This window comes from Sturnus vulgaris, chromosome 4 (assembly GCF_052056855.1).
Source record: "Sturnus vulgaris isolate bStuVul1 chromosome 4, bStuVul1.hap1, whole genome shotgun sequence".
Taxonomy (NCBI): Eukaryota; Metazoa; Chordata; class Aves; order Passeriformes; family Sturnidae; genus Sturnus; species Sturnus vulgaris.
In genome coordinates, this window is record NC_142246.1 from 36,453,649 (window position 1) to 36,476,142 (window position 22,494).

General features: G+C 35.1%; 1 protein-coding gene across 2 annotated transcripts in view; it reads right to left on the bottom strand.

Annotated features, from left to right (window-relative positions):
• The window catches only part of GALNTL6 (polypeptide N-acetylgalactosaminyltransferase like 6), a 433,557-nt gene that overhangs the window by 263,224 nt on the left and 147,839 nt on the right, over positions 1–22,494 (bottom strand). For both annotated transcript variants that reach the window (XM_014883994.2, XM_088163591.1), the window contains exon 2: positions 8,544–8,652. In XM_014883994.2, coding sequence (XP_014739480.1) covers positions 8,544–8,652 — 109 coding nt within the window. The remainder of the gene's footprint in view (positions 1–8,543; positions 8,653–22,494) is intronic.

Consider the following 22,494-nt stretch of genomic DNA (forward strand, 5'->3'; position numbering starts at 1 on the left):
TTTATTTAGAGGTTTCTTTTATTTTTGTGTGACAATATTAGAAACAGATTAGTCTCTCAATGAAAAAATCCTTGAAGTATTCAATAACCAGAGTTGCTCAGAAAGGAGATCTGGGAGGACAACAGAATCAGGATCCTTTTAGAAAGTCTGCAACTTGCTCTCTGGAGACTACTCCTTCCACACTTTACACAACAGTACTCACTGTGTTTCAGATCAGTTGTAAACTAGCATGGAATAAAACTGCAAGAAGTAAGTTAAAGTACCAGTAACTCCATATACATTAACAGTAGTTTCCAAAACACATACAGGCTATCTAATTACTTAACATGCAAAATAGAAGTAATGGTCAGGGTAACCTGAAATTACTTCAGCTATCTTTTCAAAATATAAAAATGCAAAGCATTTAATGGGAAATTTCAAGAGAAAGCCTGTTTCCATGTTTTAAGAACACCTATAATGAAACTTAAATATACATATTGATTTTTTTTTTTAAATCTGAGTATTTTTCCACTGAAACTCCTGAATAGTAAAACTGGCAAGTTTTACTATTTGTATTTCAACGTCTCCTGCAGAACATTTAAGCAAGATTGCAAAAAAAAAAAAGTTTAAAAGTTTATTTCTACCTTGTAGCCAGCAGACCTGTCACACAGGATGGCAGAACAAAATGTCACTCCTAGAAATGTGGTTTCTTTTTCTACTTTCTTTATATTAGGAGGAGGACAGATTCCCCCAGACAACATTTCACTGCAAGCATGCAGGGCTAACAACTCAGTGTTACACAATCCCATCCAAAAGGTAGCTCTATTCCTTGAGCAGCAGTGATTACAGAGCAAAATTTGATGAGCTAGTGTCTACAAAGCAAATTATAGCAAAACAATCATATATCTCTGCCTTTTCACATATATTCACTGGGTGTCAGACAAATGGTTTCACCAATCCAATAATTTTCCTCTGTCAGCTTATTTAATGAAAACAGGAAGGAAAAGAAAGTCACCTTACACATATTTCAGTCATAAACTGCACTGAGATAACTAAAATAGACTTTTTTACTTGCAAACTTAATTCATATCTTCAAAAGAAAGAAGCTATAACAGGAAAGTAGGCACTATTTATCGGGTTTTATGTTTTTTTTTAGGAATCCAAGCATCTTGTTGGCTTTTTGAAGACCAAAAGGTTAAAACAATACTCCAAAAATGGTTTCGTGAATGTAACCACGTCCCCTGCTTCTCTCCCTCCTCTCTGTATTTGAGTTTTCACAGCTAACTAAGCGACTTTTCTTTGTTCCACTGAGTCAAGCAATAATTGCCCTGAACTGACAAACTTGATCATTTTTACACCCATCACAAGAGTTAATAAGATCCATTTAGATGGTATATAGAGCTCCTCCTCCTCCTTACACACAGACAGGTCTAGCCTGAAGGTCTCCAAGCTGTTTGGTTGTTTCAAACTCTCTCTGCAAATGAGCCCCATGTTTTTGAAGACTATGCAGATAAAATCCGTTTTCCAGAATTACTACAAACTATCTCTCTTAAAAAAAACCAAAACTAACAATTACCACACCAGCCAAGTATCTACAAAGAATTCCTACTAAATATTAGTTAGATAGTCCTGAAACTATTTAAGCACAAGGAGACATATGCCTAAGAGAGCCAAAAACCAAACCATCATTGTAGAGTGCAAATGCCAAATTAAAAGATTCATTTTAGCTGAGATGTCCTCTCATAACCCTACCTCCCAAAAAAACTCTAAACAGGAAACTTCTAAAGTCAAGTTTCTTTTTCTTTTAGGCAGCAACTCTATTAAATCCCCAAGTATTACCTATTAAATACATTTACCAATATCAGCTCTTGATCACTAATACTGATGTAAGTCCATGAAGACAAGTCTTCACTGCTATACAAAACAGGTAATACTGTATTTGGGACTACCACAAGCAGATGGCATCTGCTTCTTATTGTTCAACTGTGGGTTGTTTTTTTAAAATTTATTTTTGCTTTAGATTATTTATTTCTTTTTTTTTTTTAATTGTGTGAGCACTTAAATCAACATTCAAATACAATGGGAGAAGGTACTAGAGAGTAAACTGGTTTGTTGAGGATTTGAAAACATATATCCCCACACAGATGACAATATAGAGAAAGATGAAAACCTGGCAACTTTAATAACTTTTCTAGGAGAGCACTTCTTGAATTTTGGATACTAGTTTCGTTCGAGAATATGTACCACTGATACAGTGAGAGTCAACAGATATTTCGTGCCAAGTTTCTGGAAATACAATTTTCTTCCTGCCTATCAAGACAAAAATCAACATGCCAATTCCCAGCACAGAAAAGCATACAGAAGATAATTTTCAGTGTTCTGAATAACAGGATTCATATTATGAACTCTGCTTCCCCTTCCTTGGTCACCCTGGTATCTCTTAAAAATTAGTTTTCCAATTTTAAATCACTTAACTGATGAGTTTCCAAAGTGCCTGTGTGTGGCAGGGGGCGAGGAGGGAAAAACACGGAAAGAATCACATTTACTTCAACCACAAAAAGGGCCTCATATCTGGCCAAGGCAACAGAGGCATTGTGTTTTAAATTAGAGGGTTGGCTCTGACTTACAGCCACCTATAAACTGCTTTTATGCGTAGATTTAAGTTGGAAGAGTTAGTTCTATCATGTACACAGTTTTCTGACAGAGACAAGTTCTACAGAGCTGCAGCCTTATACTTCCTAGCTTCTTCTGCAGCAGTGTAATATTAAGTCGTAACTTGAGATCCAGTCAAAATGTGTACCTAAGCTACCACTTCAATAATACTGTGATATGCCATTTCACAATCTGAGGAAGCCAGTCTGTAGTTACCCATTGAAAACAAGGCCTTGTGACCAAAAACCAAAACAACAATATTGTCTAGCTATCAGGGTTTAAAGTTCTAAAGAACGCACCACTGAAAAAAAATTTCTCTTTCCAAATCAATATTTAAGAGTATCATAGTTTTATTGTGCTTGGCACCCAGCTCCAAGCTGATCTCACTGTTTTCAACAGAACATCCAGAGCATTAAGAGTGGTAGAATCAGATCACAGTCTGCAGCACTTTATTTATGGAGCAAATGCATTTTAATATGTGAAACACTTTATGTAACTGCAGTAGATTGCATCTATCTTTCATATTACACATCCTTTATGTGCTGTCTCCTTGACAAGCCATGGTTAACATTACTGTTTAGAATTTTTTTAATCATGTTAGACTTGCATTAAGACACACGGACAAACATTCTTCTCTTTTACAAACAATACACTGTAAACTGCATGAAGCATATTCATGATTGATGCTATGAACAATTAAGTTATGACTGTTTATTGAGACCTTGGCTACCACTACAGTTCCAATTATACTGCAAATCCTCAAATTCTTTCTAAAGGAATTGCAAGTTCAAAGACCTAAATTAAATTTAGTAAACTTGTTTAATATATAAGGCTGACAAAATTCCCAGTGCATAATTCCATATGAAATATGGCATAAATAAATCAGCATTTTAGTATACACTCCATTTCCTGCACGAGTTTTTATTACATTTATCTGTGTAAGTATCATAGAGCCAATTTTTTTTCATGGCCAATAGAGAATTGCAATTAATGTTGCTTTCTGTATCATGCTGCCTCATATCTTCTAGAAACACTCTGGCACTAGGCTTGACAAGTTCTTCTGAATTTAAGAATGGGCAATATTCAAAATTACTATAAGGATTAACCAAATATTTGAGCAGAAGTGATGGAAAAGAATCACCAGTGCACAATTTCTTTAAGTGACACAAATTTCAGGTGTTCACCACTTGCTACTGCTGTACAAAACTGCTTGTGTTTTTTGCTTTCTTGTGACATTTTACCCCAAGAATACAGAGCTCCAATCTATTTCCACTGTCATCACAAACATGCAGAGGTCGCTTATTTTTCAATATCTCTGCTTAGCTTGTTTATAAAACTAATCTGTACGAATGTTTGTTTGTAGAACTATAGAACATACTGTCTGTTTGTTTATAGAACTAATCTCTATGAAATGCCTGCACTGAGGCATGTAAAGGTCAAGATCTTTAAAATCCCCTTCTTCCAGTCAAGGTAACATTTTGAAGAAGCAGAAAGGTAAAGACAATACTGAATACAGGAAAGAATTACAACCTTCATTCCTTCCCGCCCCGTAAGGTTTCCACATGCGATTTAAACATACAAATAGGAGGAATGAAGGCTACAAATGGCTCAATAACTGCTGGAATAGACACTAGGTGTTAACAGTACATTCTAAAAGGTTTTTACTTTGAGATCTTATTAGCAGACAAGACCAAAATGGCTCAACAGTAAAACAAAAGTATTGACAGCCATACCCCTGAAGTCACTTATTCCTTAGCCAATTTCTTTTGAAAACAAAGGATTTTATACATTTATATTAACACAGCTTCTTATATTTTATCATTCTCTCAGAAATTTGTTTATTACACTAAATTTTCAATCCTCCTCATAGAATGTATTCATTTCAGCATACACATGCAATCAGACAAAAATACTTCCAAAGCCTTATAAAGGAAAAAACAAAAGACTGTATTTAAAGAATAAAAATTGAAAACAAAAAACACTTGTAGTATATGGTCTTTCTATGTGTATCTTATCGGCTATTAATATCACTGATAGAATGATTACATGCTTTCAGAAATAAAAGCTTATTTTTTCCCTTTTCCTATTCAATCTGTTACCCTTTTGTAGTTAGTACTTTACACAGGAGAAGTTATCAATTGTAGTTAGAAATAAGTTGTCATGATCAGAAACACCATCATATTTGAATATAAATATTCAATCTGCACTTCTTTAAAAGCCCTCGAATCCCACATATGAATCCTTCCTCTTGTCTGAGAAGAGTTGTAATTCATCATTACTACTACTCGTAATTGATGATAAAGCTGAGAATTGCTTGAGTGAAATAGATAAAATAACTTTCAGAAATGGAGGAACAATGACATTGACTGATTCTTGAGGACTTTTTGTCTCACAACCGAGGACACAAATAAAGAAGTGAAACCAACATGATGTCTTCTCATGGATGCTTCTGAATTACTACCTTAGGATTTCGAGGCTCTCTCCTATGAATCTCATCCCTCATGGGAGCACTGATGGGTCTCAGACTCCTAGTTCTGCACAGAAACCATGGAAAACCAGTGCTATCAGAGCCATGGAACCTGCCATGCCCCTGAAATGAACGTCTTGGTAGAGATGTCCTCAGAGTCCTCCTTATACAACTGAAGTAGAGAAGTCTCTGATAAAGCAAAGAAATGGCAACTACAGTATGTGATTCATGGCAAATTCAGGGGGCCTCAGCATCCAGGATCTCTACTCTCTGTAGAGATACAGGTAGATTTACAGTGCCCTGACACAACAGACGTTGTTGTAGCTGGACTAATACACACACCAGGAGCTGCCTGGGTCATTGCTATGCAGGCTGCAATCATGTAGGGTGCACCCACCACTCTGAAATCCAACACAAGAGCACTCTTCTGATATACAGAAGACATTGTTTATTACTTACCAAAACAAAAACTGACAGATGTAGGATTTGCATTTGTTTACAGTTCTCAATTTTTAATGCAAATTAAGCATATTATTCATCAAGGCATGTCATCAGTTGTATTCCCAAAGGAAAAGAAATTAATAGAAGCAGGTCTTATTTTAAATTCTGATTTATTGTCAAAAAGCTGGCATGACTTATAAACTCCAATAAAGTCAGTTTCTCTGATTAGCTAATTTTGTTCCCTCCCATTCCATTGTAATATCTGATTGACTTAATGGCTCACTTTAGAAAATGGAAGCAATTAAACTTCTTTTTTTTTTCCTCCTTCCAAAGTATCTATCACAACTGCTTAGTTAGGAATTACTTTTTTTTTTCAGGTTAGCTTTTACTTTCCTTTTCCTATATTTCACTCACTGATTTTGAGCTAATGACAAAGTAATATTCAGAGAAGAATGGAAGTGATTGGGTTGACTGAATAACTTAATTTTCATTTCACTACATCTATTTTGTACTGATAAGAAGTATATTTAAGTAATTATATATTCCTTTCTGACATTGCATAAATCAGGGCTTGGATAACTGGCAACTAAATGGGTAACTTCCCTGTTCCACCAACAGTATAACAATTAGTACTTCTGCAACCCAAAAGCCTTTCCGTGTCTTCTTGAATTCTTCTATCAAAGTTAACCAACTAATATTGCTATAACTGGTTTGGAAGTCTTTACAAGTGCTTTTAAATTAGGTTCTGGCTACATGTAAAGCCTTGCCTCTCCATTCTTCACTTCGAGTACCTTCTCAAGTAGCATCACCATGCTAACAAAATGTGAAGTAACAATAGAAGCATCATACATTTGAACCTCAGGTGTTCCAACAAAGCCCTGAAAAACCAAAAGCAACACAAGCTCATTTCAGGATTTATATGCAAGATCATTTGTAATTTTAGAGACAAAAAAAGATGGGCTAAAACACTTAAAATAAATAGAAATAATACCTTTTTCTTCTGCATGTCTTGCAAAAGGCTTTACTCTTGACTTCAAGAGGAAAGACCATTCAAATTCAGAAACATAGGTTTTAATTGGTGGAATTAAAAGACATCAAAATATTTGGCCATGAAACAATAGTAGTCATGAAGAAACTAGTAACTGTCCATAATTGGAAATTATGAAATTCACATTCTCAGTGCTTAGGAAATTGTAAGTTTTACGGATAAACAGCCAGAATGAACTAAAAAAATACTTCACTCCTTTCCTTTTTCTGTGCAACAAGCATTGACTGCCTTTCCTGAAATGTCCCAAAAAGCCCTTTCACATCATGCTTTCAGATAGATTTTTAATAATAATTAATAGTGTACTTCAGCTAGTGTTATTGGAAAGAGAAATTATATAGTATGGTCCAAAGGAGTGCATTGAGATGCTCTAGCTTTGCATCTTTATTATCATATTGTGATTTTCAAAGTAAAGAGCATTAAAAATTATTTTAATCTATTGAATAATGATGACAAATATAAATTATTTAAAAGATACGTCTAAAACATCAAACTCAGCAAATGGCAAAATTAAAAAAAAATATTAAAAATGTAAATAAGTCAAAATATCTTAATATTCACATGCAACGACAGTTATCATTTTAGGTTTAGGACTGGGAATTACAAAGCTACATAACATGTTCTTTCAGTTTCTCAGCCAACTCCATGCAATGGCTTGCATTATATTGGCAATGCTTTAAGCTATCCATCAGACCATCCTAAGTATTACTGTTATTGTCCAAAACATATGGGGTCCACATTACATATTTAGAAACTAAAAGTACATTGCCAAAGCATCCATGCATGTCCATTCCAACCAGCAAGCATGATATTCCCCACATATATGCAAATTTCCACATACATGCAGCCCTTACTTTGTATGTTTTCTCTTACATATTTGTCATTTTACATTTAGGAATTTGGAACATAGCAATTATTGATCTGACACTACTAAATTGCCTAGAATAATTTCCTTTCCCTCGCTACCTTTTTTTACCTTCTAAGCACATGTGGGAGGAAAGGATAATTTCTTTAGCTAATGATCAAGATTCAAAAGAGAAAAGGAAAAATAGCTTACAAAATTAACATACGCTTGCAATATTTTACTAGTTCAGGCTCCTGTAAAATTAAGTACTTACCAAGTCCTCTGAATCTATCACTGAGATTCAGTTATAGAGATATTTTGGGGGAGGTTTTGGCTGTCTCAAGACAGTGGGATCAAGACAGCATAATTTGTTTTACAATAGTAGATTGGCCTTCGTAAAATAATGACTTTCAAACACTGATTAAGGTGTAATTCAACTGCTGTTTCTCTTCCTTCCTTCTAATTTAATTCATCTTCTGTTGAATAGTTGTACATTATGTTGTAAAAGAAGAATTCAAATCTGAACATGCTCTGATGTGTATGGGATGAAGCATATGAATGTACATTAAAATTACATTACTCATTGTAACAGTGTCCTTCAGTCTATTTGCAAACACAATTTTCTCTCATTTTCCAATAACTGTTGGCTGTCAAAATGAGATGAAGTTGCTTTAGCAAGATTAAAGGATTGGAGTTCGACATTGGTAAAAGTGTTGAAGGTTCTTGGCAGCTATAGGTATTGAACTCAGATTTTGTTCATTGATTTAAGGACAATTTGGCTTTATTTGTAATATATGTCCCTTTGCGAACCAACACTCTATTTGGTCACAGTCTGACAACTTCAACATGGAAAATAATTTGTTGATAACACTTTTGCTGATTATACAATCATATAGTTACTAGCAGGAAACACATTGTCACTTGGCTACTTTCAAAGATAAGCTATTTGTGCTTGGTCTGACCTCTCAATTCAGAACATGACAACCTTGTGACATTTCTGCAATCGAAAAAAAAGTTACTAGGAATGCCTCCTAAAGGACTCAAAAGAACAAACAGTCACAGAGGGAAAGAATGAGTAAACAAACCACTTTAATTTATTCTGAACCCATGTATACCTGAACGCATAGCATCTTTTTGAATACTTTCATAATCATGCCAGTCCTTCCTTTTCAGGCCATCAGTCCAGGTAAAGAGCTGTCCATCTCCCAGCCCCAAAGGAAGTGTCTGTGAAAAAGAGTAAACAAACAAATAAATATATAAATACATATGTGGTTCATGTTATTACAGAGGAACCCTTATAATATGGCAGCAGCCATATTCAGTTTATTCAATGCAAATATTGAAACTTTACTGTGGTAAATGAAGCTATTTTTCTAAATACTGTGAGAAAACAGTGAATTTAATTCTTGACAAAACAATTATTTGAAGTATATCAAACATCTGGAGTTTAACATTTCTCTTTTCAGCAGTGTTCCAATATGACTGCCTGGCAAGAAGCTCGTGGAGATTAAACGGACCACTTAAACTCAACAGGTTTCAAAAATAACTTATCCTTCAACTCATGAAGGACTTCGATTTTTTCTTTAAAGTATCACTTGTGCAAAATTTGAGTTATAGTTACTCTGCACTTTACAATGTTCCCCTTTAATTTTTTTGTAAGTTTTTTAATAGCTGCTACTAAGTTATTGTTATCCACACAAGGTCAAAGGACTGCATCAAGAGAAATTCTCAAAGCACTTTCAAATCCTGTAGATCTTCATGAGAAGCGATAAGAGGAAAAATACCTGAAAACACACCACTCCCACCCACACAGAATACCCAGAAAAGACACCCCCAATACAATGTGTAGTTAAGCTGACCTCCCCTTTTCAAACTCCAAATTTCTGGGTAAAGGTTAAAACTGCTTTTTGCTTCCAAGCAAGATTATCATCCTTTTTTTTTTCCCCTCTCTTGATTCTTTCTGCCAAATGCTAGTATTTTTATGAAAATTAAGAATCAAAAAGTACCATTAGATGTATATGAAACGTTCATTCATTGCTAATAGGAATAACATAAAAACTCTAGCTCTGATAATTGCAGGTTTAAATCAGTAGGTCTTCCAGAACAAAAGGCATTCTAGAAATGTTCTCAAAGTTATGAGAAAACACACTCAAAAAGCAGTTCCAGGGACACAACATCTGATGAGCCTTCTATTACAAAACACTGAAAGCGCTTCAAAAATCTCATGCCTGTGTAACAGTGAAGCCTTGCACTTCATGTTTGAAGTTTTTAAATCTAATGAACACTGGACTCACCAATATTCTCTTACTGATTTCACACTACTGGCTGCACAGAACTGGATGACACTCACTGACTCCAAGTGAAATTGTCCCAGCGTGTTCAGTTAGGGTTTCTTTTTTCTAGGACAGACAAGTATTTGCCAAGCTACATGATACAGATCTGGTTGCTAAGCCATCCTTAAAACTGGGCTTCAAAGGCTTTTGGATTTGGAAGCAAGAAGTGAGGAATGCCAGGCATGACTGGTTACCTTCAAGCAAAGGATGCTAAAAATCCTGGCTGACAAAGACTTATGCTGAAAATATCTGCTTTGGGTCAGCTGAGAATGCTGGATACTCAGGGCAAAATGTCATGAGCTCAGTGCTCTCCAACAAATCCCTGAAATACTGAGGAAAATCCATCACACTCTGCTAGCATTTCTACATTTCTAAGTTTTAGTATTAAAGGTAATTTATGTCACATAATGCCAAGTTGCTATCTAGTTTGTTTATTATTCTATTACCACTCTTGCAGACATATTCCAAGAAAACACTGTTGTCATATTTTAATATTATAAAAGTCAGAGGTCCATGTGTAATAGAACTGAAAAACTTAATACATCCTGATAAAAACATGTCAGGTTATCAAAATATCTAACCTTTCATGTCATTAAAAAGAACTCATTAATTTAAATAATTCTTGAGTTCAAACAAGGCTAATGTTCTAATAGTAATATGAAATTGCTTGGGTTTTAAAACCAGAAGCATAAGGTAGAACACAGGCTGCAACAGTATTAATCATGATTCTCAAGCACAAATTTCTAAAATCATATGCTCTTATGCAGTAACTGGTTCTTTAAAAGTCAGACCCAGACAGATTCACTTCAATTAAACTTGTACCCTTCTCAGTATGGGTACAGCTGGTGTGAATCACTTGGCTCCAAAAAGGCAAGACTATTGAAATTATCAAAGCAGGATAAAGTTTACTTTTGTGACGTTTTATTCCTGTGCTGCCTTCTTTCCCTAAAAGTAGTTATTTAAATAGCAAGTTTGCAGGACACTGAAAGAAAGCTGAGTAGTAGAGTTTACAGTTGGTTTTCTGTTATCTATTTGCATTTTGATGCTGTTACTCTTTAAAAATATTGATTACATGTAGTTACTTTACCTGATAGCATTTACAAGTCTAATGTACCAGGATACTCTCTTGCAAGCATAATATAGTTAAATAAATATATCCACTAAAATTAACCTAGAAAAAGAATAAATATAAATCCAAATACCATATGATCGACAAAAACTAATGGAAGTTTTGCTGTGGCTCACATTTTGGAACAGTAACATTGCTCTAAGAGGAAACAGGAAAAAAACCCCATTGTATTGGTGCCATTAGAAGTTCCTATTTAACAACTGAGAGTATTGTTTGGATTGTTGGGATTTCTTTTTAATAAATCCCTTAACTCCCTCACATTGTATCACGTCAATTTTTCAGCTCTAACATCCTTTCTGTGTAGGGGAAATTCAATAGAACATTCTCACGTGTCACTTTGTAAAACCAGCATTCGACAGCACCACCTCAATGCTGACTGAACATTGTGACCCCTACAGGGACTGGACTTCACAAAATTCACTCTGTGTACACATTAGTTTCACCTGTGCAGTGAGCATGAAGCAGGGCTTAGAAAGGGATGTCGAGCTGCACTGACAAACTCTGGGAAGAACAAGTTTAGCACTGCAAGTTCTTTAGCTCTGAAGAAATCTGAACTGCTTTCAGTCCCTCAACTAAATACCTCCCTTGTCAGCAACTGAAGGATGTTTTCTTTTTCTTTTTTTTCAAGTTGCTACATGGTTTAACAAGATACAAAAGCACTTGAGAAAATGGGTTTCTCCATTTCACTTCTGCCTAAGGGTAAACAAATTGCATTTTGAAAGACCTTAAAACAGTTTCTAGAATTTTTTAAAACTGCTGAAAGGCTCCATAGTAAAACCCTAAGTATGCTCATATGCTTCTTTTGTCCAGATGATAATGACTGGAAGAGCTCCCATTTCTAAAGCATTTACAACTGTGGAAGAAGAAAAAAAACCAAGAAAAATAATGTAATACTCGTATTCTAGCTTTTGTCTTCTCCCCACATCGTTTTCTTGCTCAGTTCTCCATCTTTTTTGCCACCTTGACAATTTAAACTGTTCTGCACCAAACTAGAAGCAGCTCTGGTTTAGCTATACGCAGGCTGACTCTCTGATGTAATGGCTGGATAGTAACAAGCACCAAGCGTTGCTACTCCTAAGTACATACAAGAAAGCCCATACAACTCTACATTCCATCTCAGAACGACAAGCTCTGAGTAGGTGAATATGACATCACAAGATGGAGTGTGCTAATGAATGTGGATTCTGAATTTTTGCTGAACATATATTTAACCATAAACTGAAGGACTCAAGTGAAATAAAATTAACCATAACACATAAGTATAAATGCTAAAGAAGGCAACAAAAGAAATTATTCATTTTAGGGGAAATGTATAAACAGCAATACCAAAATTATTAAATTTATGCAATGAAATTCATAATGAATTCAGCTCTAAAGTGGATTAGGTGTTTACACAAATAAGTAAATAAGGTTGGGTTCCAAACCATGAAAGAAAAAATTTATCAAGGATTATTAATCTCTGTGTAAGCAAATTACTGACCCATACATCATAGGAGACTTGGTATTCTGGAAATGCACATTTCCTATTTGCACATCCTGGGTTTCTATGTACTTAAATGGCAGCAACACTCCATGGATAGTGTGAAGTGTAAGTTCTATGTATGCCTGTAAGGGCACTAGTAGTCTTTTGGTATACATAAGGGCCTTAGAAATGGAAAGCATGGCTTCAGAACATTATGGCTCCTTCCAACATATGAAGTAAGGCTTCTTTCTGGTGGAAACCAAAACATGAGAATAGAGAAGCCTCAGGCACACCTGCCCCTGCTTCCCCCCAGTAACTTATCCTAACACAGAAGTAAAGCTTACATGTATTCTTTACTGACATATCAATACATATGGGTGAGAAACAAGCTCAGCTGAGTAGCTAAAACATACTCAGGGTTTTCCCCTCCAAAACATTTCTATAAGTCACCCAGAAATAGTGCAGTCTGCCCCTACAGCCCTTAGCCTCAAACTCATGAACCATTTTCATCACTGCAGAACAATTACAACAACAAATATCCCATTGCATAGAAAGCTGGATTTTGAGTGACTGTCAAAAAAATCCAACAACAATTTATCATCCAACCATTTATTACATGTAGTATGCACCTCTGAGTAACACATTTTTAAGTGTTTCAATCCAAAAGGGATTACCCACCTACAGGAACATTACATATAACATCTGCCTTACTATTTCATTTTCACATTAACCTCAAATCTTTTGGGATGCAAGACTGATACAGTTCTACATAAACTGAGAAGACTCTTCTCCTCCAGAGAAGACTTAACATCTGGTTCAATTATAAAGAATATGATAAGCACAAAAAATAGCGCAATTACCAAAAACTTACTCACAGACTATCGGATCCCTCAGAGAGTTAAAAAAAGGCTTCTCTACTTTGACATTTGAAAGCTTGAACTAAGAAACAAGTGCCTTCGTTGAATAATCCATTTATTTTTAATTTAACTCTGTGGAGGCAGACAATTAGAGGGGATTCAGGCAAGGGAAGAGGATATACCACTGGAAATGGACCTGTTTTTTCTTTTAAAAAAAAAGGTACTACAGAAATTAAAGATTTATTTTTAGCCTGAAGATTTGCTCACTGCCTCTAGAGACATTTTACTAAACACCAACATACAATTGAATATTGCACTAACAAAACATCATATGATCAACATAACCACTTCCAATGGTTTAATGAATTTTTGGAAATAATCTTATTTTGACATAAGGACTTGTTCATACTTAGGAAAAGATACACAAGGGAAATAAAGGCAGTGAAGAAGTACTTAGACACCTTTGGGGATATTTCAGGAGAAGCATAAAAATAACCACTGTTTGATTCTTCTTTGTTCTTGGAATAAAAGCTTCCATATAGTGTTTGTAAACAGTATTGTGTAAAACATGTAATTTACTATTTTTTTGTATCTTTCTAACACAGATCATTCTCAGGACTCTAAGCTCTTACCAACTACTCTGATCAACAAAGACAATAACAAAAGAATCAGAACTCACAGAGCAATTAAATTAATTCCTTCATCATAATAAAATTAAGGATAACTTTTTAAAGAATGGTGTCACTGGGTATAACACCATATGTTCATTATAAATCAGCTGCAAAATCACAATATGTTCATTTACCAAATTTCTGTTCCAGTGTAATCAAAAGTATATGAAGGCAGACATTCTCACGAAGCTTCGTCCCCAGTAGTTGGAAGAGTAATAAAAACACTTTATTTTGGAAGATTTCTCCTTTTTCTGATTATGGTACGTTTTAGCACAAGACCTTCAAAGTGAAATCTTAGCACGACGGCAGCCAAATCTGAAGTCAAGTGCTCAAGCAAAATCCATTCCAGTGCAGTGACTGGGTGAGGATATAAAAAATTAAAACCAAAATATGATTTCCCCTAATGATACGCTTGATATAAGGCAGCCTGATCTATGGAAAAGATGTAAAACCCAAGCATCACACTATCTCATCTCTACATCTTTACGCTTAAGCTCTGAACACTGCCTGTGTGACTCTTCTTTCCTTTATCTTTTCACTGTTAGACTGAAAAACAAAAAAGGCCCCATATCTGAACTGAGATCTGTGTATAAGTACCACGCACAGGGAACAGGTACAATACAGCCCTTAAGTGCCTGTGAAGCTCCCATCACCATAAAATGAAAGTGTTACATGTAGCAATTTGGATCCACCATAAATATAACCTAAAGATAGCAGGAGCAGGCATTGCATGGCCTAAAAATACCAGCTGATAGTTTTGAAGCTCCAGCATATGTTTCCTGTCCAGATCCTCCCCTGGAATTCTGTCCCTCCAGGTGGGGAGCAGTGGCTGCAGGACATGCAGTGGCAGGCTTTGGGGTGGGCAATAGCTGCCCTGAAAAAGGGGGAACCCACACCTCGATACCATCCACAGACAGTTCCCATTGGTCCTGCACCTCTGCTGGGCAGCCACTACCTGCCAAAATTGCTGCCCATCAGAAAGGCACTGATGATGAAGCCAAGGTTGGCCAGTAAAACATAGAGAACTACTATTTACTGTCAAGAGAAGGTGGTAAAGGCTCTAAATCTAGAATATTTCAAAAAGAATGAAAAAAATCAAAATACACTGCCTTTTATTTTTACTCCGTTTTTATGTACTTTTAAAACACTTTAAGAACTGTGACTGAATTGTTTTCCATATCCTTGGCTTGGAGGCTTTCGGACATGATGAATTTTTTCATATGCTCAGATTTCCTGTGCCACTTACTTGCTATGCCACAGCAAATATGTGTTCATTGCACTGACATTTACATTAGTAGAAATAATTAGCCCAGCACATCAAAAAAAGGGCATCACTTGATTTAGTCTGCGACATCTGAATGACTCAAGGTTATTTCATTTTCGAAACACTTACATCACACTTTTTGTGCCTGTAGATTCCAGATTATCATGGACAACCCAGTAGCATCATGCCATCAATTCCAAATCAAAGCTGTTAATAATGTTATTTAGAAAATGCCAAACTCCTCAAGCATTTCATTACAGAGACTTTTATAGACAAGTATAAAAAGCTGTTATTGCTGCACTATGGTTATATATTTCAGGTCACAAAACTGCAGCAAAAAAGATTAAGTCAAAACATGAGCACAGAACTCCAGAGGAGCTTGTACTCCATATCTTTTGAATGTGAAACATTACGAATTGCCAAAGGTGACCTACGAAGTCTGGCAGTGAATGCTGGCTTTCCAAATGACACAATTTGAACTGACTGTAGGACAGGAGGTAGAGTCTAGACTTAGGGGATAATAAATAAAAAATAAAATAATAATAATAATAATAATAATAATAATAATAATAATAATAATAAAAAAATATTCCTCAGACCACACAACTCCCATCTCTTTCTATATGCTGACCTGAGCTGCTGATAGATTTGCTCAATAACTAAACCATCTTTTCTTGCTTTATTTTCACTCATCTCATTTCCAATTCAAGGAAAAGAAACAAAACTCAAGTCACATGAGTGTCTACGATGGACCTAGATGAACACATGCTGATCATGCTGACCATGTGCTGCTTCTCCAGGTCTTCTTTTCCAACTGAAGACTGACAGCACAACAGGGCCAGCTTGCAGAATAGCCCGCATCCCTATTGGACTATTCATTTTCAGGAAGTTCGAAAATCATACTTGAAATCATGTTAATGCTGCATTTTTTTAATAACCATCTTTTTCAGAAATTAATTTAAACATCAAAAGACCTTGAAAGGGGTTTGAAGAGAGTCAGCAGGATTTTTGCCAGTATTGGTTGGTTTTGAACCAAAAAAGATCTGTAAGACCGTTCTGATGAACAATATAAACAATGGCTTTGAGTGACTCCTGGAAGAGTTTATGATATGCTAGGTTTCTGGGGTATTTAACTATATGCCACATGGATGAAGTAAGTTTTAAGCATTTTTTTTTATATAAACAGTCTTCTTCTTTTTAAAAAAAACAAAACGAAACTGAAAACCAACACAATTTCAAATCACAAAAATCAAACCAGAACCCTATGTTCATGGAAAGAAGCACAATGTTATAGTTCTGTAATTTCTAAAAGGCTGAATAATAGATATGATAGTGCTTTTTCTTAATAGAGTTTTCATATACATATTTATTCTTCCTGAAGTTTAGAAAAATGTATTTAGATTTTTACTATGCTAAGTGTCACACTGTTTTGCATTGGCTACAGCACTAACTTAACACAAAAAGTGCTTTTGCAGGATGTCAGGTGTTTTAAGCAGGAATACATTTCTTGCTTTATCTGTTTAGTGGTGATTAAAAATCTTACCTCCTTATGATAACTTCTGATGTAATTTGCCTTTACATTTCCTTTATAAGAAGAGCATTCTCTCTTAGGAAACAGATTTTATAAACAGTAAAGAATGTTTACTACAGTTAGGTTATCCCTAATGAGGAAAATTCAACTTATGTGTTGCTTCATGAGTTATGAGAATAATTTCAAAACAATTTTCTATTTTTTTTTCTCCTCTACTGCACTTCTTATAAAAATATGAGTTGCATCATAACTGGAACATTGTTCAAATCTCTGTGGTACAACTGATAACAGCTTTGCAGTGAACCTGAAACCACTGATCCAGCAGACACAGAAATACCAGAAAAAACATATCTACCAATTATTGTTGCTGATGAATATTTTCAGTAGAAATGGCTGTTTTTTGGGTTTTTTTCACATTCTATTATGGGAGAAACATTGTAAGAGAAAGGTCAGATGCAGAAACTAACTTTAGCCAAATTTGCTACCTGAAGTGTTTTATCACAACTTAAAAATTTGTTACAAAAAATAATTTTCTATAGCAATGAGATAGTATATTCTGTATTTTTGACTACAATATAAGGTAGAACTTAATTTGACACCTCCAAATATATGTGGAAGCTAATAGTATTCTAGGAGTAATTTTTTAATTGTTAAAAAAAAAAGCACTAGATTTTTAAACAAGTATTTTGATGAGATTTACTTTATAATCTCTACAGTTACATCACCGTACAATGAAACAGCTCGGCGTACAGGTAAAATACAGTGACTTTTTATTTTATGTAGCTGTCTCTATATTTTTAGAAATAGTAGAGGGAAAATACGGATTTGTTTGAATAGTATTTTTAAAGTTTCTTGCTGACCTATGCCACAACAAAATTCATGTTCCATAGGCACGTATTTGCAGAATATTCAAGCTTTTGGCATTAATAACAGATTTTGTAGTTTGCAGTTTATGTTACACTGGATTTAAGAAAAAAACTCAATATTTAGTTAACTAAAGTAATGAACCCATGTTGGAAAAGAATTATCATCTTGCACTTTAAGGAAGACCTTAATCTGCTCTGCCCAAATAAGAGAAAACACTCTTATCAGCAGGCTTCTGATGCTGCAGCATATGCATTATTACTCAATCTCTCAGAATTCTTTCCGTATGTGGGCACTGGATAGTAATTTCCATTGTCTAAGAGATTTGCAAACAAAGTTCACAGGCTGCTGCAGAAAACAAGCCAATTAAACGAGACTGACAGGTTTACATTCTTGCTCAGTCATCTTAACACGCAGCTGATAAGGAGACCTCCTGCAAGGTCTTTGGAAGCATGACAATTTCTGTGCTTTGCCTGAACTCGATGCAGATTTATTGAGACCAAAACCAGTCTTCCTAGTGCTTCCAGCAGAATGAAGTCTGAACCTAAAGGAATTAAAATTCCTTGTGGGTGTACACGTTCACAAATGTTCACAGAAGCCTGAGACTTGTCTGCTTAAAACAGTTCCTAAGTTTTGAGCTAAAGACATTGTCTCACTTCCCTATGTAAAGTCAGACTGCATGTATACCACGGGGTTTTTTTCAGACTGCACCATACCTCTTTTTATTACTATTAATAGTTTTTAGCTTTTTGGGATTTTTATTTTATTTTTTGTTTAAGTCTAATCATGCTTTCTCAATCTGACTCAGCTCCATAATTGTTTCATACTCAGTACCCCAATCATTACCCTTTCTGTAAGAGTTTTTAAGTCAAACTATTCCCACACTTATTCCTTTTTTATAGGTAACTCTAAAAATTAAGTAAATTGAGGGAGATTTTACAAAATAGCACTGTTTAATACACTCATATGAGAAAAGGTTTTGCACTCTTACTTTCTAGCCATGGAACAATAATAAAATGATACAAGAAGTATCTTAACATATTAAACCAGATTAGATTTGGCTCACCTGTAAATTAATAACACCAAAATAAATCCACTGCAACTGAAAATTCAAAGGATTTTTTGTGAGAAGTTCAAAAATCAGTTGCAGAACCATATCTGGAAGTTTCTTTGAGGTATAATCTTACCCCACCTCAAATCTGGACTGGGCATGCCTGAATCACATCTGTCCTTGCTAATTTCCAATAGCAGAGATTGCACAGGCACTCAAGGCAATTTCCTTAAATACTTGATTATTCTTGCAATTAGGAAATTTCCCCTTTCATCTAACCCCCGTTACTTGCCATAATTTAAGCCTTTCATTTCTTTGCTCTTTTCACCAGGGACAGGAATAACATATTTCCTTTCTAGCAGCTACATTTTCATGGACATGAAAATTATTTTCTCTCCTAGATTAAATGTTCTTATTTTTTCAACTTCTTCTTAGCTCTTGTTGCTGACCCTGAAATATAGGAAACTTTGAGAAGAGCATTACTTTGTTAGTAATTGGATAAGGCTAAGAATAGCAAGTACAAAATGCTTATTAAAAACCCAAAAAAACCAACAAGAAACATGATTACTAAATGGACAAAGAACTAAGACAAGTACAGGAGGCTGCATTTCCTAAAAAAATAAGCAAGATTAAGTTATTTACTGTAACGTTCTTTTCCCTGTCTGAGAATAAAATAGCCTTGCATACCCATGTTGTGCTTCATGAATACTTCATACTTCCAATCCAACCTAACACTATTTTCTGAAGCAACAGTGAATTCTCTTAATTAAGGTGGACAAATGACTGAAATGTTTATAAATAATTAAAATAGTCAAGATTAAATTATGTTATAAACCTAAAAAGACACTGAAGTTCAACAGGACTCATATTAAATTAAAATTACCAAACTAGTAGCAATTTTGATCAAACACATCTCGCACTTCTGGTTGTGCCTGAATCAACGCTGAGTTTTCCCCTAGCAGTGAGAGCATACTTAAAGAATTCACATATGCATAGAAATCCATCCCCATGTGGGAAAATAAAAACAAGAGTGGAAGGACAGAAGACTTACAAGAGGTTCAAATTCAAACAATGACCTTTTTTTTTCCTGTGAACCAAAAATTTTGATATTGGACAAACCAATGATCTCCTGTGTCTAATGCAATTTAAGATGACCTTTCCATTTTATGCCAATAGTTTTCAATTAAAAAACCAATCACAGTATATTTCACTAAAAGGAGTCCTCTGATTAGTTAAATCTAATTTTATCAACAGCCAGAATGTGAAAAGCATATTAAAGTAAGGTGAACAGCTTTGATTGATATACTGAGTTTTAATTTCTAATTCCTCATCTCCCACTCTTTTGGTAGGAAATGCTTACACATCATTGAGCAGGGTAAGCTACTGTAACTCAAATGTAGCTTCAAAGATTTGACCTTCAATTTTTCTCACACTTTTTCTCCCCCCCTGTACTATACAGACACCAAATTGATAGGTCTGGAGCTATGAGCAAAGTTTTTAAACGTAAAATCATTTTTTAAAAAAAACTCAAAACAACAAATGAAGGTGAGCACTGAATTTAATTATCATAGTTCCTTTGGAAAAATAATTTATATACAACTTTGCTATGGACTGCTTTTATAGATTTTGAAAAAGTCTTCCTTAAAATGCAAAATAATTATTTTCCAGTGTGAGTTCCCTTCCTGAGTTAATCGAGATGTCCAGTTTTCTAAGAACTAGGACCTATCCCATGTCCGAAGCTAGGTATTTAAATCTGTGTTTACATACATTAGTAGTCATCCTAATTTTCACTGGTACACACAACTCCTACAGATGTTACCTTTTAAGTTTGAGAATGCTAATATTAGTTACTATAGCTAAACATCTTGTATTTCAGACCATCCTGTGGCATTGCACCAAGGAATTCATGCAGTCTGTGCTCAAGAGCCATTAAATGCTGCAAAAAACCATGGCAGGCAGAGAAATGTTAGTACACTCTCTCCCATGAGAACAGGTGCAGCAAGGTGTGGCAGACCCTTTCAATGACCCTCTCCCTGTCTGAGGGCCAGTTTCCAGCAAACTCCAGGTAGCAGACCCTCCTGAAGGATCACAGCTGTGGTACCAGTTAAGCCTGGCCCCGCAGAAGCTTTCATCCCAGCAGGCTGATGTCTGCCTGCAGGCTGGCTTTCACCAGGCCTGGCTGAGAGCTTAGGAGAGGCTCCCTTCTTGTCTTTGCAAAGTCTCTATGCATAAACATAAAACACTTTTATTCCCTTCACACTACCTTGGCTGAACTCCGTGTCCTTATGTTCCCCAGCTGAGCTGATATCCAGCTATGCTCCGGTGGCTCTAAGGCAAACCCCAGGGCTCCCTAAAAGACCAATTCTCTCTATAAGCAGGGCCATTATTACCATGTAGACACAGAGGAAAAATTATATTATGACAGCTGTCACCATGAAGTACCTGTTCTTTAAAAACTGACTTTTTACTGATGACTGTTACTATTACAGGGATTAATATTATTAGTCCCCCTTTTCTCTTTGTTGGATATTTCAATATTCAAAAAAATCTGAACTTTAAAATTTCTCAGATCTGGGGAGGAGTCAAAAAGGAAACACATTAAATTGTCAGTTTAATATAGATTAGAATCCATGAAGACATTAAATTTCACTTTTCATCTCTGAATATTAAACATTAATGAGGTTTCAGGTACAGAGATATTAAAGTGAAACATCAGAGAGCCATGACTTAGCTCGGATACAGAGAAAGAAAGTTCACAAGGGAAGCTAATGAAGGTCAAAACCACAGAACTACCACAAACCAGAACATATTGAATAGAAGAAAAAGAGTAGTTTAAGCAAACTTGATTTTAAAGGGGCTATAAAGAACTGTATGCACATTTTCACAAGCAAAATTCTCATGTAAAACACAAAGAAATAGGAAGTAATTAAATACATAGCTCTATTCATGTATAATACTCAAACTGAGAGATGATAAATATTTCTTGAGTGACTTGAGAACAACTTGTGGAAGAAGATGACTAACCTTAAACTGAAGAATTCATAAGCACAAACAAAATCATAGTAATATCTGCATCCAGATCTCCCTTGTTCCTCCCAGGACTCCTGTTCTGGAGACATCAATGTCTATAGATATAAATATAATAATGCAAAATCCCAGACACACAGGGATTATACAGAAAGGTTAAGTAATATGCCATGATTGCATGACAGCACACACACAAAATACATGGAAAGAAATATCTAAGAAGAAACAGGACAGCAAAAGATCATAGGTCAACCAAGTGACAGCTTATTTTCTGTACACTTGTAATTCATCTTTCTTTCTTTATCATTTATTTATACACACAACCCTCTCCTACAGGTATAAAAGCAGATATTCCTTTCCTCCACCCTGAATATAACAATTTCTAGTTACAAAATAAAAAACAACCTGGGAAGTATTTAGAGGCATTCTGTAGCACATTTGACAGAAATATAGTGAGGTAAAGTTCAACACTAGATATTCCATAGACAAAACAAACAAACAAACCTGAAAGTCACAGATCTTAACTTTATACAGCAACTACTACAGTTTCCAAGTAGTATTCACGGATGTAGTTTTGTAAAATCAGTTACAAGCATATGATGCCTAGCACATTCTGAAGGCTAAATAGTATCAATTTAACTGAAAATTTTCACTTCTACATGTTCTATTGTCAGTCTGATAGAAATCTTTTCTATCATCACTCTGATATGAACAGCTCAATAGTAATTTGTAAAATATCTCAGAGTTAGAGATAGATATATAGCAAGGTGCTTTTATTACATTACAGCATCTATCACTGTATTTACAGTAACCAATATATGTACCTTTAAAAGATAGGTATTAGCATCTGAATCTTTGGATTGCAGATAAAGCCATT